Consider the following 27,234-nt stretch of genomic DNA (forward strand, 5'->3'; position numbering starts at 1 on the left):
AACTAAGTTAAGTAGTTGGCGCTAGTTTGCAATTCAGATAACGTTAACAAGATGGTCATGATCAGGCGCTAGTCAGCTAACTTAACTACTTTTGGTTGATATAGGCTAGTCAGCTGTTAGCTAGCAGGCTAGTAACAACGTAATTGTATTTAGCTAACAAGAAACAAAACAAGTATGCTCATAGCTAGCTAGTTAATTATTCAACTTCATTGGCTAACGAGACTGGCCTGGCCTACAATACAGACGCTATATTAGCTAGGTAGCTGTTACCGTGGCTAACTAGCAGCTAACGATACTTTTGCTTGCCAACGGCTGCAGACTTGCTAAATTGGTTAGCTAGCTACGTGTCTGTTGACTTACCCGAAGCTAAATCAATAGCTAGAAAACTGGCGTGGTTTTTTTTATTTTTTGTTGTCCCACTTATTTCCGTGTATTGGTTAGACTCCAAAGCTAGAATACCTGAATATAGCCGAATAGATTGCACTGCTAACTCGTTATACATTTACGAACGTCTCGGCCACATGTCTCGATGTCTGTCTGAGACCAGTGAAGTTTAAACAGCACCGCACAGTGTCGCTGCAATACACATTACACTAGGGAAAAAAATCCTTCAACTGTTTCCGGTCCCAGATATAACCGGAACACTGTTTAGTTGCCAATGATATTAAAATATTTTCAAGAAACCATTGATATTTTCCTTTCTTTTCAATTCAACGGAATTTATATGCAATAAAATGACTAGAAACAATTATACCAGTAACTGGCATGGGGGCTAAAAGGTTGTAATTTCATAAACAGTAGCAAGAGACTGACAACTTTAGTGACAGGCCATCAACAGAAGTAAAAGGTAAGCTACACTCAGAGCCATATATACCCAATTGAGGTAGTTTGGGATAGAAAATCATTCTGATCCACTTTCCACTGGGAGAGATGATCTAGGAAAGAAGCTTTCGAAAACAGCTCAACTTTGTTGTAATTTGATCAATAGAATATACACATTTAGGGAAAAACATTTTCCATTAAAATGTGTATTTAAAAAGTGGATGATCACAGCCATGTAACATTGTGGAACAGAGGCACCCATTGCCTCCTCACACCACAAATCAAGAGCCTCAAAAAGACAAATTGTTCAGTCTTTTATTTAAAAACTATAAACAGTCACCAAAGTAAATAAAGCCAATCTAACAGACTGTTATGTCTATGTATAATAGCACATCCTACTGACACTGCAGAAATGAGGATGGGTGGGCTGCCCCGCTCGGACGCTAACAGGCAGTCATTAATGTTACACAACACACCATAGAGAGGATAGTCTGAGGACGTGAGCCGGAATGTGGCATGGTATTAAGAATGAAAAAATAGTACAATAAAAACGCCACACTATATTAACATAGAAAAAAAAGTAGTGAAGAAAATATACCTGCACATAAAGCAAAGAACACAGGAGAAAACCTGTATAAAACTCCATGTATTTAAACCAATTTACAAATACAAAAAAAAAAAAAAAGTACGCGCACTGTGCTCGTACAATGACAAACGTTTACAGTGGATACATGTTGGGGGTGAGGGGTGAGAGAATACCTTCAATATTATTTTCTTCTACAAAATGACATGAGATATATTATTCCATACTCTTTCAGCCAGCAAAATGAGTTCTACAAGGTATTATAATACAAAAAAAAGTCAGTTCCACAAAAAAAAAAAACTGTTTTCCCCCCTTAACTTTACAGCATCAGTACCTTTGCAGAAGTATTTACAGGTTTTAAGTACATTCATCCACTGCTGAGTATAGAATCACATTAGATACAAGTAACCAGGGATCATTAAAAAAAAAAAGAAACTTAGATTCTACCAAAGTAATGGTTCTATTACTCCACAGAGCAAGTTCCCCAGTGGCTGTATCGGCATGAGAGGATTTTCTTTATATATATATATATTCACAAATATTTACAAGATTCTTTTCATTAATTGTAATGGTATTCATTTCAATAATAAATAAGTGAAAATATATTGACTCAAGTAAGAAAACCACGCTACCAAGTTGTAAAGAAAAACAATCGAGCCAGTCTCCTGCAGCTGTGTCTCCCTCCCCCATCTCTAGCCTCTCCCCTCCCTCGGCAAAGCAAAACTCCTCAAAGTACTGCCGCTCCTACTCAAATAAGTTCTCTGCAAACAGTCCCAGGATTACAAAAATGTGCTCGTATTTAGGGTTTCATTAGTAGAGTCCCTCAGGGCAGCAGTCTAAAGAGCTCCCCCTCTTGGGCGGCTGGTGGAAGACCCCGTGGCAGTTTGTTTTGTGAAGGAGATGGGGGGGATTTGAGCACAGTGGGGTGAGGGAGGGGAGTCCGAAGGGCATGGTCTGGTGTTACCCACCTGTGTGCCCCATTGTCATGACACCCCTGAAGGATGGTTCTCCTATTTTTGGGGGTGGGGTTGCCCTTTTGGACTCAAGCTTGGAGAGAGCGAGTCAGTTCATAAAGGCATTTGGCGAGCGTTGTGGAGACCTCCATGTTACTGAGTGCCAGCACAGAGAGGTGACTCTCATGCCTCTTCACCAACCTGAGAAGACAAGATAGGAAGCTGTCATTACATACGATCCATGAAACAGTAAATAAACATAGGTTTAATTGATTCATCACACCGATCAAACAGCACTAGGAGTCCTCAGAAGACCCTTCTGTAGTTGTGAATGGATACAAAAAAAAGTTCTTACTTTCGACCGCAGTCTGAATACTTGGCGATGTTCTTTAGCGTTAAGGCAGCAGTTAGTCGTATGTGTTTGGTCATTGGTCCCTCTTTTTCATCCTAAGGAAAAGGATTGTGAAATTCATCAGTTACAAGATACATTGATAACAAAAGATTTCCAAGTGGGAATATATGATAAATATGGAGTAGTCAAGGACTGCAATGATTAACATCTTAAATCTTATTTCCACGTATAAAATCATGCAATTCTGTCAAATGCCGACCAGACACCTTCAGTGTAAACAAACAGCTAAGCTTAACCATACTCACAGTGAAGTCCCTGAACACCAGGTTCCGAGAGCCTCTGCGTAGTGCCATTAGGGCTGCGCTCGGATGATTGACAATAGCTTTCTGTGCTCGCGGTGCTGGAGTGCTGCTTGCCACTGGCTGAGGCCTGTGGAACAATGCAAAAGAGTCTGCCACACATAGCGCATTCTAGCATCACCAGAATGGACATTAGCACTAGCATGCTAAACTAACCAGAGGGTACATACTTGGAAGTTTTCTGATTGGAGTCTTGCGTCTGTGTCGGTTCCTGCTCCAGTTTTAGTGCGGCCAATAGGGCATCTCGAGAACAATGCTTATCCTACAGGAAGAAAATAGGATAATTGTCAGTAAAAAGCCACAAACATAGACTGATAGATTGAGAAGGTGTAGTCTTACCTGTAGATGGGTTATGAAGGACAGTCTCTGTCGGGGGAAAGGTTCACATCCCTCCCAGAGGCACTGGCCTGGGTACAGCTCCTTGCCACCATGCTGCGTGGCTGCATGGTAGAACACCCTAGACGGCGTCTCAAACCACCTGGAAGAACAACACGGACAACAATGGGGCAGTCAATGAACAGGCCACTTAGACTCAATTCTGATCTTTTTTCCACTAATTGGTCTTTTGATCAATCAGCTCTGAAGAAGATCTGATGTGATTGATCAAAAAGACCAATTAGTGGAAAAAATACCAGAATTGAGCTGCCTGTCTAAACGCAGTTTTAGTTAGCCATGATATGAACACGCCTTTCACAACACAGGACTTCTTTAAGTAGGTCAAGTCAATATGGCCAGAGATTGACTCACTGTTTACAGGACTGCCACAGACACTTGAAGTTCTGTCCCGCTTTCCTGGTCTGCTCAGGGGGTGCCACCACGGCTTGTGGCCCAGGAAGGGGGGCGTTGGGGCTGGAGCTGCCAGCCTGCACAGGCTGAGCCACTGTTGGCGGAAGCTGCGTAAAACCAGGCAAAGCTATATCAGACCAAATAAGCAAGTGATATTTTGTGTTGTATGATTGTTTTACTATTTCCCAAATATTTTTTTTTTTGTATTTCTTTTACCTTTTTAAAAAGTATGACAAAATAAATTAAGCTAATTTTGAAGAAATTAATTTAGATTTTAGCCTAGCTACCCTCTTCTTACAATAAATATGATACAATAAATATGAAACCTACAATTTGCTTATTAGTTATTCAGAAATGAATTAAACAAAAATATGAACAGACTTTGAATAAATTATTCAAGGTCCTAGAACCTGAAGACTCATCATTAATCTTGTTTCATGCAAGTCATTTGCTTGTAAAATTAACAACTGTAAGCCTTGCATTGCTATACGATGACATGAAAGATCACACACACCTGCCAATCCAATAAGTGCAATATAAAACAAGTCAGTCTGTATAAATCATTAAATGGCCTCTAACCCTACTCATCACAATGCAGTTGATTTTCCCAAATAACAGCAACAGAAAAGCCTTGTAGTAGGGATAGCACCCTCCCACCTACAACTACACATTTAAGGACTTGACCGATTGTCCTTTGGATAAGTGTGTTCAGATTTTTTACTTGTTCAAAAGCTCAAGCCCAGATCCACTTTTCAAAATAAAATGCATGACTACCTTTTTTTACCATAGAGAATCAGACAAATGTAGGCTACACTCTGCCAATAGGCTTCTTTGCATATTCAAGCCAGTCTCAAATTACAACACTGCCCCTTTAAGGCTCTCCTGGAGATTGGTTGGCCACCTTGGTAGCCTATAAAATATTGCAACATTACAAATACAACCAAACACGTTTTTTTCCAAAGCACACTGCATGCGTGATTGGTTTCATGTGACAGATGAAAATATCTGTTAGAAATAAAGGGGAGATCTAAAGATGCATCAACTTTAATCTTGATGGTTGTACAGTTGTCTCAAATAAAACTGAAGTACCTCGTCATTACTCTGGACCCTGATCTCTCTTGACGAACATATCAAGACTGTTTCAAGGACAGCTTTTTTCCATCTACGTAACATTGCAAAAATCAGAAACTTACTGTCCAAAAATTATGCAGAAAAATGTATCCATGCTTTTGTCACTTCTAGGTTAGACTACTGCAATGCTCTACTTTCTGGCTACCCGGATAAAGCACTAAATAAACTTTATTAGTGCTAAACACAGCTGCTAGAATCCTGACTAGAACCAAAAAATGTGATCATATTACTCCAATGCTAGCCTCTCTACACTGGCTTCCTGTCAAGGCAAGGGCTGATTTAAAGGTTTTACTGCTAACCTACTAAGCATTACATGGGCTTGCTCCTACCCATCTTTACGATTTGGTCCTGCCGTACATACCTACACGTACACTACGGTCACAAGACGCAGGCCTCCTTACTGTCGCTAGAATTTCTACACAAACAGCTGGAGGCAGGGCTTTCTCCTATAGAGCTAAATTTTTATGGAATTGTCTGCCTATGACAATGTGAGAGAGACAGACTCGGTCTCAACCGTTAATGATTTATTGAAGACTCCTATGATTGATTGTGAAAGTAAACGGAAAGGCACTGGAGCAACGAACCACCCTTGCTGTTGCTGCCTGGCCGGTTCCCCTCTCTCCACTGGGATTCTCTGCCTCTAACCCTATTACAGGGGCCGAGTCACTGGATTACTGGTGCTCTTCCATGCTGTCCCTAGGAAGGGTGCGTCACTTGAGTGGGTTGAGTCAATGACGTGATCTTCCTGTCCGGATTGGTGCCCCCCCTTGGGTTGTGCCATGGCGGAGATTTTTGTGGGCTATACTCAGCCTTGTCTCAGGATGGTAAGTTGGTGGATGAAGATATCCCTCTAGTTGTGTGGGGCCTGTGTTTTGAAAAAGTGGGTGGGGTTATATCCATCCTGTTTGGCCTTGTCCGGGAGTATCGTCGGATGGGGCCACAGTGTCTCCCGACCCCTCCTGTCTCAGCCTCCAGTATTAATGCTGCAGTAGTTTGTGTGTCGGGGGGCTAGGGTCAGTCTTATATCTGGAGTATTTCTCCTGTGTGAATTTAAGTGTATATTTTTCTCTCTCGCTCTACCTCTCCACCTGAGCCCTAGGACCATTCCCTCAGGACTACCTGGCCTGATGACTCCTTGCTGTCCCCAGTCCACCCGGCCGTGCTGCTTCTGTTTCAACTGTTCTGCCTGCGTCTATGGAACCCTGACCTGTTCACCGGACGTGCTACCTGTCCCAGACCTGCTGTTTTCAACTCTCTAGAGACAGCAGGAGCGGTAGATACTCTGAATGATCGGCTATGAAAACCCAACTGACATTTCCTCCTGAGGTGCTGACCTGTTGCACCCTCTACAACCACTGTGATTATTATTATTTGACCCTGCTGGTCGTCTATGAACATTTTGGCCATGTTCTGTTACAATCTCCACCCGGCACAGCCAGAAGAGGACTGGCCACCCCTCATAGCCTGGTTCCTCTCTAGGTTCTGGCCCTTCTAGGGAGTTTTTCCTAGCCCCCGTGCTTCTACACCTGCATTGCTTGCTGTTTGGGGTTTAGGCTGATGTTCTGTACAGCACTTTGTGACATCAGTTGATGTAAGAAGGGCTTTATAAATACATTTGATTTGATCGACTAGCATGGGTTACTAATATGACTAGGATTATGCTTGGATACTTTGAAACAAGGTAAGACATTCGTCATAAAATGACAAAACATCCAGGTTTCAAACAATTACGTTTATGGATCAAGGGCAACTCCACCAACCTCATGTTCATTATCTCCAGCACAAAACCAGTGTCAACATATGTGAAAACACTGCATTTATACGTTTGTAGGGAAAAAACCTAAAGTAATGAAGTTCTACTAGATTACTTAACAGTGATTTTCAAACACAGATTCACAGTGATGTGGGGAGCAAGAAAATACCTCCCTTGGGCTAAAAACACATTGCAGGTTGACAATTTTCAAAACTTTTAATCTTACCCTGTGATGTCACAGAGAAGCATTTATTTAGGACTTCTCTTCTCATCTTTGTAACCACAGATTGTAGAAACGTGTTATTTTCACACATGTATACACTGGAAATGATGAATGAAGTCAAAAAGTGGTGGAATTGCCCTTTAAATAGCTTCAAAATGCAGACGCCTCCACTCAGATTCAAGGTGGGTGATGTGCGGTGCGCAACAGGCCCGGTCTTGTGACCATTTGATCTGAACAAACCGTGCCTGGAGTATGTCAAATCAAGCCTTTAGACATTAATGACCCTTCATTATATTTGTCAAACATGACTGGTGTTCAGCCTTTATTTATGTAATTAAAAGTCTCATTAAAGTTTGGCTACATTTTCTGGTGCCTCCCTCATGTCAGCATTCAGCATCGGTTTGGACGTGAGGCTGTAGCCAACATGCATATCATCTATACTTTGACACGTAGGCTTTTTTATTAAATGTACATAAAAAAAATAGATTTGAATATTATTCCAATGTTGACCTCTGATCCAATTCTGATCTGAGTAATTGTTCGATGTGAAAAAATGTGTTTTATTACTCGTCTGAACTTCAATCTACATTCTTCTTGTCCGAGCATCGTTTTTACTTGTCCCCAGACAAGAGAACAAGCGTTAATGTCGAGCCCTGCATTTTATGTTTGTGAAGAAAAACGGAGTCACATGTTTTACCAGCAGGAAAAGAATGTCAGGGATCCAATAAAGTATTCAAGATAAGTCAGCAATCTAATGAGCTTGCTAGCCAACTAGTTGACACAGCTTGTAAAACTGGGACAAGAAACAAATTGTTGAGCTATGTGAAACTCACCGTAGAGCTGGATGCCTGTACGGTGGAGCAGTTCCTCTGCTGCGTGGCATTCTCTATTGCTACTTTGGCTACTGTGCTTGGGTCGGCTCCAGCAGGCACGGCCACCATGGTGGCACTGCAGCCCGCCTTGTTGGGGTCGCTGATGGTGATGATCCTCACTCCCACCTTACAGGGAATCACAGACGCCCCCTTGTCCTCCTCTGCCGGCCTCTTGAGCGCACGGCCCTCGCCACTCAAACCATTGGCCGGCAATGTCCCTGGCCCCGTGGCGCCCTGGGAGTTTACAGTGACAGTGGGAAACAGCTGCTGCCTGAAAGCAGGCAGAGTGTAGTTAGGCCCCGGCCCCATAGGTCCGTTAGAGAAGGGGCCTGTTGCCTGAGGCCCATTGGCAAGGCGCTCTGCCTGCTCAGCTTTGGCAGTATCCTGCTGGGGGACAGAGGGCTCCTGGGGAGCCCCATGCAGTTTCTGAGGAGGACCCACCTCCCCGTTCCCCAAGTGTTTGGAAGCGAAGTGATTTGGAATGTTTTTGCTTAAGTGGGAACCGGTGGAGGCGTCCCCTCTCTCAAAGTCACAGACCCCGTTGACAAGAGCCTTTTTGGGGTCGACGTGTCCCTCCTGTGGGTTAGCCGGGCCAGAGGGCTGCTTCCCGTTGGTGGGGCAGCTCTCGCTGGCCGGTCCATTGACGCAGGCCCCCTGGCTGTTCCCTGAGTGGTATGGAGGTAGACTGGAGTCCATGCACTTCCTCCCGTTAAGCAGCTTGGCCCCTGGAGCATCAGCCCCTGCCAGGTCTCCGTTGCTGGTTTTGGTGCCAGCCCCATCGGCTAGAGAGGAGTTCTCCATCACCTCGATCTTGCGTTCGTGGATGTGCAGACCCGTGGCGTCCTTGGCCTCCTCCTCCTTCTGGCAGATTATCTTGTCCCCCCTGAAGGGCGGCGGTGGCCCGTGGAGGGTGTTGCCTGTCTGGACCACTGGCAGGCCTGGTGCAGCGGCTCCTTGGCTGATCTGGGCGGCGGCTGCAGAAGCTGAAGTGGTGAAGCCTGTATTGGGCACCACAGTGAAGGTGACCTGGCCACCAGGAGCCTGGCCCTGGATGATGGTGGCGGGGCTGCTGGTAGAGATGAGCTGCACCGTCTGGAGAGGCCCCCCTGGGGACTGAAGCTGGCTGGGGACCAGCTGTACATTGAGCTGCTGGGGCTGAGGCTGGCCCTGTGAGGCCACCTGGTAGAGCACCTGTGGGCTGGGGGCACGCTGCGTGCTGCTAGGGGGAGGCACCTGGGGTGCGGGCAGGATGAGTTTGCCACCCGGCGTGGAGGGCCGCTTTGGAAGCAGTAACTGTTTGATCAGGCTGGACTCTGTGGAGGTAGGCTGGGGGGGCTGCTGTTGCTGCTGAGGCAGGGGCTGGGCCTGAATCTGAAACTGCTGCTGGGGGTGAAACTGCTGCTGGGGGTTCAATTGTTGTGGTTGCCGTTTGACCGACAGCATCTGACTGACAGAAGCAGAGCCCTGCATTGGGATCTGTGTGTTGGAAGGAGAGGGCAGGCCCTGGGGTAGTGGAGCGATAATGGGAGGGCAGGGTGGGGGGTTGGAAGGAGTGGGAGACTGTCCTGCCAGTTGGATGGACTGGCCACCAGACATGGTGGAGGGGTTGGCCAGAACAATCTGATGGATAGCCGGGGCATAGGCCTGGTTCTGCTGGGGGTTGGGGCTGACGATGACCACGCTCGACTGCTGCTGCTGGTTATGAGTGGTTGTTGGTGATCCGCTGGCCTGCGAGGGTGCAGGCTTGGGGGCGATGTTCTGGAAAGTGACACGGGAGCCCTGGGCGTTGGACACGCCAGCGATGGTGAACACCTGGCCCCCACCCACCTGGAAGTTTTGCAGTGAGGAGCAGGGGGCAGACACGGCGGCGTAGTGCGGGGGGGCAGAGAACACAGCCGTCTCCTGCTGGGTGCCCTGGGAGAGGGCCTGGGGTACTAAGGAGGGAGTGTGCGGCAGGGGCGGCCGCTGGGCGATGGGCACCCCTTGAACCCGCGCCGTGAAGATGTGGCCCTGCTGTACCTGTTGGAACAGTGTGACAGGGGTCCCGGTAGGCGCCATGACCTGTTGATGGTGGAGCTGTTGGGCCATGTTGGGGCTGTGGTTCTGGACCACCTGGCCAGAGGTGGGGATGGAGCTCTGGACCATGGCCGTCTTGAGGATATCCCCTGACTTGGCCTGCTGAGCTGAGTGGGGGTGCTGATGTGGTGAGGCCTGGTGGTGAAGGGGGAGCCGAGGAACAGTCTGAGCCGCTTGGGGGAGGGGTACACCATCCTGCGGCGCTGCCTGGTTAGCAGTAAGGCTGGGGACTGGAGGCCGGGCAAAACCAGGATACCGATTGATAAAGTGTAAACACAGAGAGAGAGAGAGAGAGAGAGAGAGAGACAACAAAGAACACAGAATCATTGATTGAGGTCCAATTCGCACAACTGCAAAGTATGTCACACCATACTCCAAGACAACATGTACAGCAACTATGTCTGACATTTGTTGTGATAACAAGGTAGGTGGTAACTTGAATTTTAATGCCACTAACTACAAAAATGTAGTAAGTTGTACAGTGAGTTTACCCGACGGGGATGCCTGTGGGTCGACAGGGACGTCATGTTTGGGCCCTGGTGTGGGGCTAGCCTGCTGCTGGTAGTACAGCTGGATGGGTAGTGGGATGGCCCTCCGTTTGACCCCCACCACATGTATGTGTGCCTGCGCATTGGGCTTGGTGTCCTCAAGCCGCTTCACTGTGTGGTTTGGGAAGATGGTCCTACAAAATGAGAGACACGGTGTGAGTGCAGTTGACACTAAGACCTTGTCAATCATGTTTCTCAAAGTAATTGAATTTGGACCACTACTGTCCATAGGGTGATTTCTTGGTTGAAAACATAACATGAATACAAGGCTTCCAGGACCACAATTGGGAGAAGAAAAAAAAAGAAAAAACTGTAAACTTCTAGTTGTGTGTTCTCTAAATGATGACGATTTTCAAAGAAATCGATTGATTTAATATGGGATTATGCCAACCAACCGTAGACATTTGAGGAAGCCTTGGGAGGCCAAGATGCCAGCGCGTCCCATCTTGCTGCCGGTGGTGAGGTACTCCGAGTACATCTCTGAACGCGACACTGAGCTCTCGCCGCTCACCTCGAAGTGGGCGTTCAGCCTGGTGGAGACAAAGGGAACTCAGGAAGGTGTCACAGAGAGAGCATGACTATGAGAGGATGTGTGTGTGAGAGAGGGACTCACCACTGCACTGTAAACTTCTCCCCATCTAGCTCAACAATACCAGGAGGAGGAGTGGACTGGACAGGGACTCTTGCTGCTAAAGTGAGAGATGACATAATTAGTGAGTCTAATTTGATAAACTTACAAAAGTTTTTGAATAAACCCATTCTCGACGCTGGAAACACTTTTGTTCTGATGTGAGACTGAACGGTCAAATCTGCAGAACAGTGCTCCTGTCGTACATGGTGTGTTTAGTGTGCTGTTCCTCATTTTGCCCACTAGGGAGCAGCGACAGTACTGTACAAGCAGACTGCTGTGTTTACCCTAGCTTGAATTATTCTTAGCACCTCATGCCAAAGTCAACTTTAGCTGATTGATTGCATACAACACGGGTTTACACCATTTTGCCTGATCATCCATGTTTCTAAATAACCAACAGATGGAACGTCTCTACAGACAGGGTGGACGCAGAGGCTTATGGGAGGCGTAAACTGATGAGCAGTCAGCTTTCGATCAGACTCCAACGTACACGACAAGGAGCAAGGCTCCACAGGGCTGAGCCTATAATCTCAGGCCATTGTCTTGGGGAACTGTTCCTTTAAACCATATGGCTAATTATTGCCCTCACACAGCTTGCTCTGAATTCTGATTTTATGTACAACATGACTATAACCTGGCTTAGTTTAATTCCAATGTGCACCTGAAGATCAGGGGACAGGGTTTAAGTGTTAAGATGCTCACCTGGGATGGGTGCGCCCTGCAGCGGAGCGGGCAGCTGTTCTACAAGCTGCGGCCGCACATCAGTCACCTGGCTCTGCCCAGCAGCCTGGTGCTCCATCAGCCTCACGGCCGTCAGAGCATCCGGACCAAACGTGTGCAGGTCCACTGACACCAGCCGCACCAGCAGATCTGCCCAGGGACACAGAAATATACAGTTTAATAACATGTGTCTAAATTGTTGCATGACAGTTATTTTTGATTTCCCAATTCTGAAAATCATTGAATTTCCAATTCCTCCAAGAGACGACGAATATCTTCTGCGGAACGAGTTTGATTGTCAATTAATGCAGCTTGGTTGCTGTGCCATGCTAAGAGACTATACTTAATCAAACAATACCCAAACACTCGATTAGCCAAGTTGTTAATGCTATACTTACACTTTATCTCAGTTAGATGGTTCTCAATCCCCTCCATTCTGGCTTGGTTGTTTATACTACTGCATGTATCCTCAATCCTGACTAGTGTCTAGGTTACTGGTACCCTGGTTAGGGCTAGTTTGTTGGTATCTCACCTATGCTCCTGTCCACGGAGGCGATCTTGCTGCAGGGGATCTCCCCCAGCTGGGCCAGCAGGTAGAGGACCTCCAGGGAGGACATGAGGAGCATGAGGTCAGGCAGCGACAGCAGGCTGATCACCTCCCGGTATGACTCCTGGTCCACGTACTCACAGATCAGCACGCTGTTGTCCTCCGCCTTGCTCAGATTACCCAGGATCTCCATGGCTGAGGGGAGGAGGAACAAATGGTTTTATCACAATTTATGCTTACTGTTGTTACATAAAGACATGAAGTACCATTCACATTAAAAAGGACCGTGATATAAAAATATATCTGACATTTGTAATAAAAAGACCCAGACACTGAAAAAGATAAAGTACGGGCTCTGACACTCACCCCTCATCTTCAGGAACCTGTCCCTTGACATCAAGCATTTGGTGATGGTGTGAAACATTAGGTGGGTTGTTCGAAAGTCAACAGGATCTAACTGAAGCTATTGGGAGAGAAAACAGATATTAATTCATAGAATCATCAATAACACAAATGCTCTGGAACAGCTACAGCCTTGTCTAACATTATACAATATTATACTGAATAGTACTAATTCATGTAATGAAATAGCTCAATACTTGCACAAAATATTAACTTTCAGAACAGAAATATTCTAGCAGTAAAAACGCCTCACCTCTGCGGCCACGTTGCCGAGTGTATCCAATCCCAGCTGCCGTAGGGAGATGAAGTGGCAGTGGGCGCACAGTAAGAGGAACCGCAGACAGGTGCGGTTAGCAGCAAGCAGTTTGACGTTAGCCTCCTCGAAGGAGAGGTTGCGGAGGATGACTCCCACCTGCAGGACCCGCTGACCCTCGACGTCGCCGATGCCTAGGTTGCGTGGAGGGTGGAAGAGGGCGCCCCAGCGCTCATCCCCCGGCGTAGTGTCTGTCACTGGGAGAAGAGCAGAAAGAACAGTGAATGTCTGATCCACCAAGGACATCTTCATGTCAGAGCAATGGCCCTAAGAGTATTTTTTTAAATGAGAAATCTTCATATACTTGATTACACAAAAAGTTCACTAAACAATGTCGAAATATTTATTTGACTTAATATTTTCCCCATTGTTGTGAAATAAATATTTTATTGTGCAATGGGTCTTTAAAATTTGGTCTGTCAGCATACGCTGCTTACCTTGTGTCAGGCTGGTCTTGTCCCAGATGAGGTCCCTGACTTCAGAATCCTCTACCACATCCTTCCAGAACTGTAGAATCATATTCACAGATTATTGTTGAAATACTGACTGCTGAAAAGATGCATTGCTATAAAAACAAGAGCGGTTAAGGCTGATGTACTGCAGCAAAGTCAGGCATCACACCGTATTTCACTAAGATCCCTGAACGGCTGGAGGCGAGGCAACTATTTTTTTTCTCCCTCTGACCAAAAGCCTAGTAAGTTACAAACCTATAATATAGATATATAGTGAGTCTTTCAGTTAAATCTACCTTCATGAAGTCCCGGGAGGTTTGCTCCTTCCAGTCCATCCCAAATACAGAGGAGAAGCTGCCTAGTGCTGCAAATTCACAAGAGTACTGTTAGAGAGAACATTCCAACCCTTACATTCTGAGACAGAAGGTACTTTCACACCTGAGGGATCACAAAAAAAAAAAAAACGGTTCTGCCATGGCAGTGCCTTGAAAGGGAATGCAGTGTTCACATTTTGTTGCGCTGAAGCCTGGATTTTTGCATTTTGCTTCAGACTCTAAATTAACAAGTTTACCAAGGAGGTAATAACTCACCTAGTCTCCATACAGGCAAATGAAAGGGAATAAACAACTTTCTTTTGCCCAAAAAGGGAAACTGAGCACAGTAGTGCGAGTGTCAACAGTTCCCCCACCAAGTTCCCACAAGACAAAGATACTATCCTGAAAAAATAGATTTGGATCCTAATGAAGAATATTTAAAGGTGTTGAAGACGTACAGTCATCGAAGACGCCTGCATGTGCCAGCAGCAGCGTGATGAGTTTGGGGTCTTTCTCCAGCTGCATGGCATGCTTGCTCTCGTTGGAGAGGAGAGTGCAAACATTGATTGCGAAGTCCACTTCATTGGGCAAGCCCGACAGGAGAGAGAGCACCAGTTTGTTATAGTCGCATGGGGCCGTGAACTCCATGGACAGTCCATAGCTTTGGCGGAGATAGTCTGGGGACAAAAAACAACCACAAATCCAGTTGTAATTTCAATTTCAAAGTGAATGTAAAGAAAGCCTGATGAAAACATTAAAAAAATATTACAATGTTGTGCTATAAAGACCTTGAGAAATGATGATTTATGAGTTTATTTAGACTGTTCAGAAAAATGATTACAACTGCATGCACTGGGACACCTATCTGATAATGAATATGCATTCAAAAGATAGGAAACAGTGATTAAAGTCACATGCAGGGGTGGAGTTAACAAGTGCAACTTCCTGAAGCCTCAGTCTCTTGGCATAACTTTGCTGGGATGGCAATGATTGTATGGCATATTTCAGTTATTTGAAATTGATTACAGTGCAATCAAACGGGATATAAATAGCCAACTCCTCACAGCCGCCAGCTCTGCATCTGTTTCACACGTGTGTGTGTGTGTGTGTGTGTGTGTGTGTGTGTGTGTGTGTGTGTGTGGCTGACAGGACTCCTGAACTAGAGCTTACTTCACACACAGCGGGTATGGTGGTAATGCACCATCACACAGCACCATGGTAACACACGGTTCCCAATTGCCTGCATGCCTGGGGACATGACAACCTCAGTTCAGATACACTCTTACTGATGGGGGACTCTCAGGCCTGGGCAAGATTGGACAACAATTCTAATACAAAGTCAAGATTATTCAAACAATTATCTCAACCGCCATATGAGGGAGGATATGAGCTTCTGGTGGCAGGGCTCTGGTTTAAAGGCCCATATGTTTGTGCATAAACAAAAGGAGTATAAATGTAGCAGACCTAATACAGAAAGGAAGTATATTGCGTCTCAGTTCTGAAGCACACCATTCAACAGCTCAAAGACAAATCCTAATACAACTCGTCCGTCTTGGTATATTAACTACTTTCATCATACATTTTAAGATCTTGTTGTCTTGCTGACATCCTCCTCTCTTGAGCTTTCTTCACACCCCCCCCCCCCAAAAAATGGAGGAATGAATGTTCAGCACCCACTTGGCCATTTCAAGCAACTGTATAACCGTATAACCATAAGCTCTCACTTTAAGGAGCAGGCTTTACCGTAGGAGCAGGCTTTACCGTAGGAGCAGGCTTTACCGTAGGAGCAGGCTTTACCGTAGGAGCAGGCTATACCGTAGGAGCTGGCTTTACCGTAGGAGCTGGCTTTACCGTAGGAGCTGGCTTTACCGTAGGAGCTGGCTTTACCGTAGGAGCAGGCTTTACCGTAGGAGCAGGCTTTACCGTAGGAGCAGGCTTTACCGTAGGAGCAGGCCAGCAGCACCATTATGACTAACTAAATTGGGGCTATTTACAGATGCAATGAGTAAGCTGCTCTGACAGCTGATGTTTAAAGTTAGTGAGGGAGATAAGAGATAAAAATCAGTGATTTTTGCAATTCGTTCCAGTCATTGGCAACAGAGAACTGGAAGGAAAGGCGGCCAAAATAAGTGTTGGCTTTGGGGATGACCAGTGAAATATACCTGCTGGAGCGTGTGCTACGGTGGGTGTTGCTATGGTGACCAGTGATCTGAGATAAGGCGTGACTTTACCAAGCAAAGACTTATAGATGACCTGGAACCAGTGGGTTTGGCAACGAATATGAAGTGAGGGCCAGCCAACGAGAGCATACAGGTCGCAGTGGTGGGTAGTATATGGGGCTTTGGTGACAAAACAGATGGCGCTGTGATAGCAAATTGGATGAAGTCTGAGTGGAGTGTTGGGGGCTATTTTGTAAATAACATCGCCGAAGGATCGGTGGGATAGTCAGTTTTACGAGGGTATGTTTAGCAGCATAAGTGAAGGAGGCTGTGTTGCGAAATAGGAAGCCGATTCTAGATTTAATTTTGGATTGGAGATGCTTAATGTGAGTCTGGAAGGAGAGTTTACAGTCTAACCAGACACCCAGGTATTTGTAGTTGTCCATATTCTAAGTCAGAACTGTCCAGAGTAGTGATGCTAGTCGGGCGGGTGCGGGCAGCGATGGGTTGAAGAGAACGCATTAAGTTTTCCTTGCATTTAAGAGCAGTTGGAGGCCACGGAAGGAGTGTTGTATGGCATTGAAGCTCGTCTGGAGGTTTGTTAACAGTGTCCAAAGAAGGGCCAGAGGTATACAGAATGTATACAGAATATGGGGCCATCCCTTCAAGAATCCTAATTGTATTTCAAGTCTTAGCCCAACCAAGAAGATTTGGGCCGAACTTATGTAGCTAATTATTGCTTTGTGGTTGTTTGAAGACACTTTGTAAAAGAGAGAAAGCTTTACCTGATACAGTGTGTTGCTGGTAGTTATAGGAGCAGGGAATTGCACCAATTGGAAGAGATGGTTTCGGGTTCCCAGGCTGCACCTCGTCATCATCCTCGCCGAAGTGATGGACTTTTTCATACTTTTCTAAATATCTGTAGACAAAAGAGAACTTAACGCTCAAAGGGTGACTGATCCAAGACCCCACCTATTCCCAAATTCTAATCTGAAATGGCCTCTATAGCAAATAATCCTGTTTCACCCGATCCTCAAATCTGCCAAACTAGGAAGTCCTGCATCCTTAGACTATGGCAAAAACACCAACTGTTGTGCCTCCAAATCCCTGATAACAAAACTGGACACCCTGGCACATTCCCACCATATAATTTGCCAATTGAGTTCTTTATGACAGCCACTCTGAGGAATTTGGTTAATGCTTGCAATCACACAAGTAAACTGGTAGGCTACACTCTGGCCTATAAAGACTCACAAGCCTACTTCTGTGAACTCCTACCATTTTCAAAGTTATCCTACAGACAACACTAATGTTGTCAGGCTATCTGTGCCCACATCCTATTTCAACCCCAGCTGCAAAGCAATTCCACTACTCAGCCGCTGCCGACTGGAACAAACTACAAACGGGGATTACAACACAACCAATGTCTCTCGCCTACTTCTATCGACAGAGTGAATATGAATGACTACACGACAAAGCATGAAATGAAAAATACTGCCAGAGGGGGATACAATCCAATCCAAGTTTCTGACATAGAGACCATCGGTTATGATTAAATAATTATGTTTACGCCTAGCTGACTCAAATCAAAAGACATGTGTTACACCATCTGCATGACAGTGCAAGTGTTTAAGCAGAGTACAAGTGATGAATCCTTTGTACCCTATTGGACAGGGCAAACTAGTTTATCAAGAGTCACAACCAATACCAGTCTTCCTTAATATTTTTATATTCAGCTTGGATGTGACACAGTTGGGGATGATGTGATCTTATCACCAGCACAAACAGAATATTCTAGACACTGGGGTGATGTCTTCATTCAAATGACCACCCGCTCAGCTGGGGAGAGGTGCAGAAAAGTAGAGGGAGTTTTAACGAAACACAAAGACTGATAGCTTTCGGTCGAAAGCCGTCTCTCACATGTCTAGGTAGGGTGGGACCAACACATCTGCACATTGAATATTTGTTTACACAGACACACATGCTGCAGTGGTGGCAGCAGGAAATACCTCACCAGTGGTAGCGTGGAAAACCCTGGCTAAGCGCGGAGTGTGTGTGCTGCCGTGAGTCAGAGTGAGAGCTCCAATCTGAACGGAGTCCCAGTGCTGCTGCTGGTTCGCAGCGGCCAAGGTAATCCCCCGTCCACGGCGCGTGACACACTGGACTATAAATACACCAACTCTCCGTTTGGAGAGGAGGGGCCCCGGCTCTGCATAGCGTCATCACACGCTTGTCTGGGCACGGGCAGGCTGCATGGGGGGGGGGGGGGGGGGGGGGGGGGGGGGTGTTCTGTTGCAGCTGCTAATGTCTGCACTTCCCTTTTCATACATGGCTGGCAAAAAGCTCCCATTCTTCTGACAAGACAACAGCCAGTGTGCCACAGAAAAGCATCACAGAATTAAGAGGCCTTCTCATTTTATCAGTGTCTAATCAAGTTGACATATAAAAATTGTGTCATCGCAGGTGTCATACGATCAGCATGTAAAAAAAAAACAAGCAATTAAGGTGTAACAGGGCTCTTACCTGTTTTTTGTCCCCAGCAAAAAAAATATCTAAACAAGATTACCCTTTTTCAATTAACCTGAACGGCACACAAAAATGTAAGCAACTGAAGCCATAGATCTACCACTGCAAATGGTGACTGTTTGCAAACTGATGTAATTTAAGGTCGTCCGGATCATACAAGAGCTGATAGGACATAAGAGCAACCCTCTCAATAAAGGCTGCCTCAGTGTGAGTGAGTGAGTGAGTGAGAGAATTGGGTGCCCTCTGTTGGACAAGCACACAATCAGATTGAGTAAACTGGCATTACTACTGTTCTATAAATAGGTGAATATATATTACTATACCATGAAAATTAAATGCTTGCAGATTCATTTGAGCAGACAGAGACAACTTCTTAAACATGGAGGCATACAACAGGGACCAATGAGCAACACTAGAAATCCAGATTATGTAGCCTAAAGCTACATCAAGCAATAGGCTGGTTATATTGCTGATAAAATAATAAATGGAAGCACTATATACAGACCACTACTGAGAGTGGGGGTGAGTGAACTCCAAATACTTGGTTGAGGACAAGAAACTAGACTGGGGGAGACGATGGTAAACTACACTGAGAAGAACGCTAACAACTAATCAAGGTGGGAATCACAAAGGTAAAATAATGCCATTAGACAAAAAAGGAAACATTTTGAGCTCAAGACTTTGCTTAACATAACGAGAATGGTGGGTAAGTTTATTTTGTCAGCCCCCTAAATACATTTTCCGCTGGTGTAGTTTGCTTGACGCAAAGTTAAAAAGTTTCTCACTTTCAAACATTTCTTTGTGTGATCTGCAGAGAGCTTACCGCAGTCAAAGAAAATTGGGACAGCATGCCCAATCCTAGGCCAATAGTTGTAGTAGTGTTGCCTACCTCAGCTAGCTTTCGCTAGTCACAACATCTCCAATCCCTACCTCTATGGACAGTTTTATCTGTCATTCAAAACCTCTCCTAGCTATTGTTGCTGACAAGGTTTTACAATTTAAAAAAAAAAAGTCAAGAGAAAGACATGGCAAGCAGATAACTAGTGACAAAATAAGGGGGTATGCTGAGGGAGAGCAAGCGGTGGCCTCACGCTGTGGCGGAAAACCAGAACAAAACCTAAGCAAATGGCTCTTCACCTGTAATCAAATTGCAAACAAGCAGACTTTCTATAGTTTTCTTTGTCCAACACACAAAGTTAGGTCCTACTTGCCAGTCAAGTCTTGTAATGTATGCCAGGCATGAGAAATAGGATTTGGAGTAGGGAGAGCTGCTGTACTTAGACAGTGCTTCCCGGGTGTACCTTCTTTATAGAGTGAACAACTTCTGCTGCCCATCATTCACAGCAGTTTGACCTATCGACCTAAGTGGGGAACTATGGAGTGATTCAATTGTTATTGTTAGGCCTACATCTGATGATAGAAAACACCTAATCCAGATATTTATAATTAGGGGGCAGTACGATACCAGCATCGCGATACTCATTATTATTGTGGCAAGGAAACAGAAATCACAGTGGATTTAACTTGTTTAGGAAAACAGCCCAAAAGTTGGAAACAAACATCCTTATGTCATCCAGATTCACATTTATACTTAACAAATATAAAAACGCAACATGCAACAATTTCATTGTTACAGTTCATATGAGGAAATCAGTCAATTGAAATAAATTCATTAGGCCCTAATCTATGAATTTCACATGACTGGGAATACAGATGTTCGTCACAGATACCTTTAAAAAAAAGTAGGGGTTGAAGGTTGGAAAACCAGTCAGTACCTGGTGTGACCACCATCTGCCTCATGCAGTGTGACATCCCCTTTGCATAGAGTTGATCAGACTGCTGATTTTGGCCTGTGGAATGTTGTCCCACTCCTCTTCAATGGCCATGCGAAGTTGCTGGATATTGGTGGGAACTGAAACACACCGTCATAAACGTCGACCCAGAGCATCCCAAACATGCTCAATGGGTGTTGACATGTCTGAGTATGCAGACCATGGAAGAAGTGGGACATTTTCAGCTTCCAGGAATTGTGTACAGTTTCTTGCGACATGGGGCTGTGCATTATCATGCTGAAACATGAGGTGATGGCAGCAGATGAATGTCACGACAAATGGGCCTCAGGATCTCGTCATGATCTCTCTATGCATTCAAATGGTCATCAATAAAATGCAATTGCATTCGTTGTGTGTAGCTTATGCCTGCACGTACCATAACCCCACCATGAGGTACTCTGTTCACAACGTTGACATCAGCAAACCGCTCGCCCACGATGCCATACATGTAGTCTGAGGCCAGTTGGACGCACTGCCCAAATCTCGAAAACGACTTGGCTTACGGTAGAGAAATTTCAACAGCTGGTGGACATTCCTGCAGTCAGCATGCCAAGTGCACACTCCCTCATAACTTGAGACATCGGTGGCATTGTGTTGTGTGACAAAAATGCACATTTTAGATGGGCCCTTTATTGTCCCCAGCACAAGGTGCACCTGTGTAATGATTATGCTGTTTAAATAGCTTCTTAACATGCCAAACCCATGAGCTGGATGGATTATCGTGGCAAAGGAGAAATGCTCACGAACAGGGATCTAACCAAATTTGTGCACAAAATGTGAGAGACACGCTTTTTGTGCGTATGGAACATTTCTGGGATCTTTTATTTCAACTCATGAAACATAGGACCAACACTTTACATGTTACGTTTATTTTCGTTCGCTGTGTTTTCCAAGCTATAAAAACACAACACTTGACAAACAGCAAGTTTTTAAAGGACCAAAGAGATGTCTGCTTCGCGTTTCCATTTTTGCCATGGAAAAAATATCACGATAGTTGTATCGTCACAGCCCTAATTTATACGACACTGGTTTAGAAATCAAACTGACTTTTAATAAAAATGAACATGGTATAAGCAGCTTGGGTTACACCAGGAAACTGTTGACCTTGTCAAAAAATAACATGCATTTCCAAAGTTTCAGCAGACTCGCTTGCAGACTGCGTTTTCTGTAGCTTGCTGATACATGAGTTTTGCTACATCATTTTAGCACCCTCTATTTAGCATCAGAGAAAGGCATACCCTGCTGTCCCCTGATATCTGTAACACTAGATCTATAGACACTGTAGCCATGTTTCACCTTTGTTCATGTGCCAAGGCTAATCTCACTAGCAAACGCTGTGCGAATGAGACAACTTGATTGTCTCGGACTTCACGTATGCAAGAAAACAGCTATGTAGTTCCAATCCAGCTCTTATTTTGGCATGGGCATCACAGTGTTAACAACATCATGTTGGGTACAGTCTATTCACAAGCAGCATCTCAGTCTTAAGAGGCATCCTCTCCTGCACCTGAACTAAGGTTTTGCTCAGGTTCCCAGGTTGCAGGATTACTTACTATTTTCAATGACAAGTGCCTTGCCCTTGGCAACGTTCAATTTAAGTAGTGGTACAAGAAGACCAACAAGCAAACAAAGGACTCCCTACTTCCAATACATTTGACTATTCAGTGTTTGCCCTTAAGACCGCGTTGGTATTGAGATGCCCCTCCCAGCTAAACCAAAGGGCTCTTTGGTTCCAATAAGTTTCACCGTTACAGGCTTGCTTGCCCTATAACAGAGACTACATCTTCCACTTAAACCAGTTTGAGTTGACGGTAGAAGGCGGTCTTAACCTGGTCAATTCAATTTTTTGTTTGGTAAAGACACAGGAGTATGGTAAAATGAACCTATAGATATATATACCCATATAAGCTGTGAAAAAAACCTTCCAAGGAATAGAAGTTTGACCATTCTAGTCTACAACTAACATGTGATTCGAGTGGGGTGTGTCATGGGGTAAAACACAGGAGAAGTTTAAGGGAGCGAGGTCAAATGCAGGCTTGAAATGGGTTAGGCCTGTGCATTTGTTTGAATATATGAAGCAAAATAAGTAATGCATTTGGGCAGCTCCCAACAGCTCCTTCCAACCTTCTGTCAGTTAGGCTATTTACAGCTCTGTGTTTCAAATATTGTTTTACAGGGCTTTACACTGACATGTGTTAATTTATTTTTTACACCTAAGTTGGAAAATGTAGCCAGGTGCACACAGAAATGTAGGAGCGCAACAAAAAATATTTGAAGTAATAATGTTAGAATCCTTCGTTCTCCTCGGCACACTGGTGCTCCTAAATAAAATATCACAATACTTGTATCGTCACAACATATTTGCTGTGCCAATACACATATACGAGTAAAATAGTCATTGCAGAGCCCTGCGTTGAGCTATATCACAAGTTAGCCTATGACTCTTCAAATGACGATTTGAAAGGGGAAAAAAAGTCTCACTGGGTGCAGGCTTTTGTTCCCAGCCAAGCAGCAACACACCTGTTTCTTGGTTGAAGACCATTTAGGCCTTGTTCATTGGTAGAATCAGGTGTTGCAGCTGGGCTAGAACATTCTGCACCCAACCTCACAGGGTGAAATTGCCTACCCAATATCAAATCAGGAAGTTAATGTTCAAATACTTGAATTCAATAAACTCTTATAGGGTATCAAGTGTTACTATTGTTCATCTGATGCCAAGAATGAAATCCTTTGCTAAACATGCTGGAATAACCAGCACCATTTGGAAACACTTCATTACAATGCTTGGCCTATCATTGGCTCTGCCTGTTGGGCCTATATAAAATCCCATGATGACTTAAGAGAGGAAGGCAATAACATATTCAGGCCAATGCCAAGTTGTTCAAATTCATAAGCCATATCTGTAAGCAGGTATGCCACTTAGGTAGTCTGAGTGAACCTTGTTTAGAATTTAACATGCCTACATGATTGGATACTTGTAGACTATGTTGACCTACTGCTCTTTCAACCATTCCCAAAAAGTGAAGGTGATTAATGCAACAGGATTACTAAAGATATGCTGCGTCAACTAACTGGCAAAGCAGGGTTATATAAGCAGCCTCCAGGTTAGACTGGTGAATGTGATCCTTCCTCTTAAAAGCAGGTGGCCGTGGCAATGATGGTAATATTTTGGAGGGAAATGGAGACTTGAGTACAGAAGCAGCTCCACACTGTCCACAGGCTTGCTGCTGGTGAAACATCTACACCGAGGGCAAAAGGTGTTTAGGGTAACGTGCTGTTGATGGCATAGTTATGGCAACGGCTAGCCTATTCAATGACAAATGACCAGCCAGCATTCAGTAATACACCAATCACGGACCATTTAAAAAGCATTCCCAGTTAATGTCCCTTAGTAATAGTTTAAATCTACAAAGAGAAGATGTATGGCAGAATCCCCAGTAGTAAGACGGCATATAAAAAATAATATATATTTTTTAAATAGTGATCTGCATTAACCCACTAAAATGTACTAAATGTTACGTCAAATCATACTGTTATGAGGCATAAACATTGCAGCCAGTGTAAGGTCCAGTATAGTGTTTTTGTTTTCCGTGTTCAACATCTTTAAAAACTGTCAGCTATGCTGGATTGTTGCATGGTCCTTTCCTGCTTCCAGCCTCTCACAATTTGTAAACATTTGCCACATGCTGCCTGAGTGTAGTAGCTAATGCAAGACCATGCCACTTACCGAAGGTAGTACTGTTTTAAAACAAATGCTGCATTTGAACAACTCCTTGGGAAGTTAAAATCTTCACCCAGCTCAGACCACTGATTTTTGTCAGAAACCTGTAAAGTAAACGAGGCTGTTATTATACATTTTTCAATTAAGCAATATCAGGATGCATAAAATATGGATAAGACAGTCAAACAATCTGATTAGCATCTAATAAGATGTTAATGTTAGCTACTTTTATTAGCTAGAACTGTGTATTTTATTCCATGTTTGCAAGCCATCTAGTTATCACCGCAAGCAACAACTCACAGCTAGCTACAGCTTGAACTGGATGGCTTACTTACTAGCTAGTATTAGCAATCTGGCTAACATTACTTTTCTGGCAAGCCAAGCGTGCAGGCTAAATGTGGTAGCTACCAAAGCCCGAGACAACGATGACCCGCTTCAGCACAATGCTAGTAACAATGATGGAATGATGGCGAGCAGTCTTTATTTGAGTAATTGTTTTCACGTTTACAGTTTTCAATAAATAGGCCTGTGTGCGGCCTACATGTGTCTTCAGCCATTGAGCCAAAGATGGCTAATGCGAATAACTAGCTTCCCCCAAATTATCGTAAAAAAAATAGTTGCACAAAATGTTACCTATCGCCCGCGGCGAATAGTTCTTCCTAGCCAGTGCTCTGTGCCGATAATCGATGTTAAACGTGCCCGCTAATTTTGAGTTGCTCTAACTGCACTCAGACTCCGAGCAATGCAGCTACCGTACGGACTTTCAATTCAAACCATACACAACACAAGCCACCACATTGCATAGATGGCAAACTAGCACAAGGCCGACCACAATCCTCTCTCTCCTACCGCGGTTTTAGTATGAAATAGCTCTTCGGGATGCCGAAAGAGAGTTCTCTAGCGGTTCACTGAAGACTTCACTGAAAACCGAGAGTGCGAAAATGCACTTTTAGTTGCACTCACCTTAGCAAATCCACCTAACGAAATGACTCTGATATAGAGAGCATTAAGATCCAGCTCTTTCCCACCCACGATAGGAATCTTCTTGAACGGCGATCTGAAGGAAAAAAACATTAAATACATGGAGAATGGTATTACTAATTGTTTGTAAGCATCCATAGTCATATGCACATGATGTTTAAAGGTGTATTTAAACGCCCCATTCTCACCCTCTGCTTCGGTGAAATTGCCGCAGCTCGTCCAGGAAAGCCAGTCCTTTCCTTCGCTGATCTAGTACATTTTTCCCCGTCGAATTTGCCATTGTTTTTGCATGTAAAAACGGTTAAAACCCCACTCACTCGCTTCCTAAGACACCAAGGATCCCATACTCCGCCGGCGCTCAGTCATTCGCGAAGCTGAGTGTTTAAAAAAGTTAAAGAAATAGCTAATAGCAAGAAGAGCGCCAGCTCGCTAATAAAGACTGATGCACAGCTACACACAGAAAACAAGCCGATTCAGTAAGTTGTAATAAACACTTATCCAGAATAACGACCGATTTCAACGGCAAACTAAAACTGCCATTGTAAAATATGTTAAATTAATAGTTTTGGTATCAAATGTGTTCGTTTGGAGTGGTTTGACAGTGTGTTACGGACGCGGCTCCAAGCAATCGCACACACTGTAGAGCGGCAGCGGGATCCAGTTCCAGACAAAAAGATCTGAGGCCTCGAGCTCGTACTGCCACGCAGCGCCCTCTACTAGAAACAACGGTATTGCACTCCAAAGCGGTTTATTGGAACAATAGACAGTGTTGTCTTTTTTAGAGCTCATCTGAAATTTACAAGACCCGTTCAAACAGAACAGAATTACTACTGTTCGTGGGGGAGGGGAGACCTACTTTATTCTCAAAGTTGGCTATATGTTGATCAATATTGACATTCAATTAATTTCCTAGTAGTGTAATGGTTTCATATAAATTGTAAAGTTTGATGAAGTGACTGCTTTCTCTGAATATTCTTAACTATTAAGACTAATCATTACAGTTAATAAAGTCACCACAGTAAATTCAGTTTTGCTCATTTCATCCACAAAATGAGTGGTTCATGATATTAGTTATCTCAACCCCAAAAACAGTATCCCATTACACCACATTGCTTTACACCTGTGTCAAAGCTGTGACAGTTCATAACTAAATTGTCTGGGCCCAGGGCGGTACTCTAATCTGTCAATGTAGAAATGAAGACACGTTACAATAATGTATCATTACTGTACTGTTTGTTCACAAATACTTTCTCTTGGTTATATTGTGATAACGAAATCACCTGGCCGTTTCAATAGCCGCAACTCTACCAAATCTAACTACAATTTCAAAGTGATAATGCCATATTGTGTCATAGCTTAATTGGAGATAGCTAGTAATGTAACTTTATTCCATTATCTGCAGCCCTTGCCTGAGAGCAACCAGCTACCAGGTTATCACCGGTGTTGGAACCAATAGCCGAGCACTCAGAAATGACTTTTGTCTCCTGAGATGAATGGAAATTGCTCATGATCCCTTTTCTGTAACTGCCAGACGGATATCTACTTGACAAGGTTACTACGTTCAACCATTACACGTACCCCTGTGCTCAGAGAAATTTCTGTCACAAAATGGCGGAGACAAACGTTAATAGACCCCATTTTGTGGAGTAGAAAGTCTATGGGTGCAGCTAACTTTACCCACTGGATATTAACGACTCAGCTAAATAAATAGCAACAATACTGAGATTAGCGGCTCGTCAACATTGAGGCATTCGATTTCGGATTTACTAGTTGACGGTGGCTGCTAGCTAGTCAGTCACATTTAGCCAGCAGCTAACGTTAGCCACATAGCTAGCCAGTTTTAGACCCAGGACAGTTTATGAATGGGTTTGGAATTAAGCAAATATTCAGTGTTTCCTTCCATGAGCAGAATGGTTTTATTTGCTGGCATGGCGGCAACGTATTATTGGATAGCTAGTTGTAACGGTACCTATCTTGCTAGAGGCATATTGGTTTTGAACAGATATCGTTAGCTACGTCAACGTTCCTGAAAACTCAACTAATAATCGCTAACCCCGAGGGATTATTTAAATAGTCTACCCATTACTTTATTTCAACTTCCCAGCTAATGTTAACTAGCTAATTTATCTAACAACCATGTCGACTTTACTAATCGGAAACTAGTTAACGTTATCTAAC

The 27,234-nt window shown here is 44.3% G+C and overlaps 2 protein-coding genes across 4 annotated transcripts in view; both read right to left on the reverse strand.

Moving 5' to 3' along the window:
- The window catches only part of LOC139378487 (protein SCAF11-like), a 29,376-nt gene extending 28,781 nt beyond the window's left edge, over positions 1-595 (reverse strand). Inside the window, exon 1 of one of the 2 annotated variants that reach the window (XM_071120691.1) lies at positions 361-595. The gene's annotated coding sequence lies outside the window, so the exon portion shown is untranslated. The remainder of the gene's footprint in view (positions 1-360) is intronic. The other variant, XM_071120693.1, reaches the window with a different exon arrangement.
- A 1,329-nt stretch (positions 596-1,924) lies between these two features.
- Positions 1,925-25,720, reverse strand: LOC139378488 (AT-rich interactive domain-containing protein 2-like). Of its 2 annotated transcripts, none has more exons than XM_071120694.1 (21): positions 25,245-25,720; positions 25,039-25,132; positions 24,082-24,179; positions 16,782-16,915; positions 14,296-14,514; positions 13,820-13,887; positions 13,509-13,578; positions 13,012-13,268; positions 12,723-12,819; positions 12,342-12,551; positions 11,792-11,959; positions 11,072-11,147; positions 10,854-10,988; positions 10,402-10,592; positions 7,796-10,140; positions 3,817-3,962; positions 3,409-3,547; positions 3,240-3,331; positions 3,016-3,139; positions 2,714-2,805; positions 1,925-2,559 (listed from the first exon to the last, which is right to left on the reverse strand). In XM_071120694.1, exons 1-21 carry the CDS (start codon positions 25,334-25,336, stop codon positions 2,448-2,450), a joined length of 4,959 nt encoding a protein of 1,652 aa, XP_070976795.1. In that variant the 5' UTR covers positions 25,337-25,720; the 3' UTR covers positions 1,925-2,447. The 2 variants fall into 2 exon arrangements, with proteins under 2 accessions (XP_070976795.1, XP_070976796.1); XM_071120695.1 differs by having other exon boundaries at positions 11,072-11,144; positions 25,245-25,697.
- Between the last annotated feature and the right edge of the window lie 1,514 nt (positions 25,721-27,234).

Source organism: Oncorhynchus clarkii, chromosome 21 (assembly GCF_045791955.1).
Source record: "Oncorhynchus clarkii lewisi isolate Uvic-CL-2024 chromosome 21, UVic_Ocla_1.0, whole genome shotgun sequence".
Taxonomy (NCBI): Eukaryota; Metazoa; Chordata; class Actinopteri; order Salmoniformes; family Salmonidae; genus Oncorhynchus; species Oncorhynchus clarkii.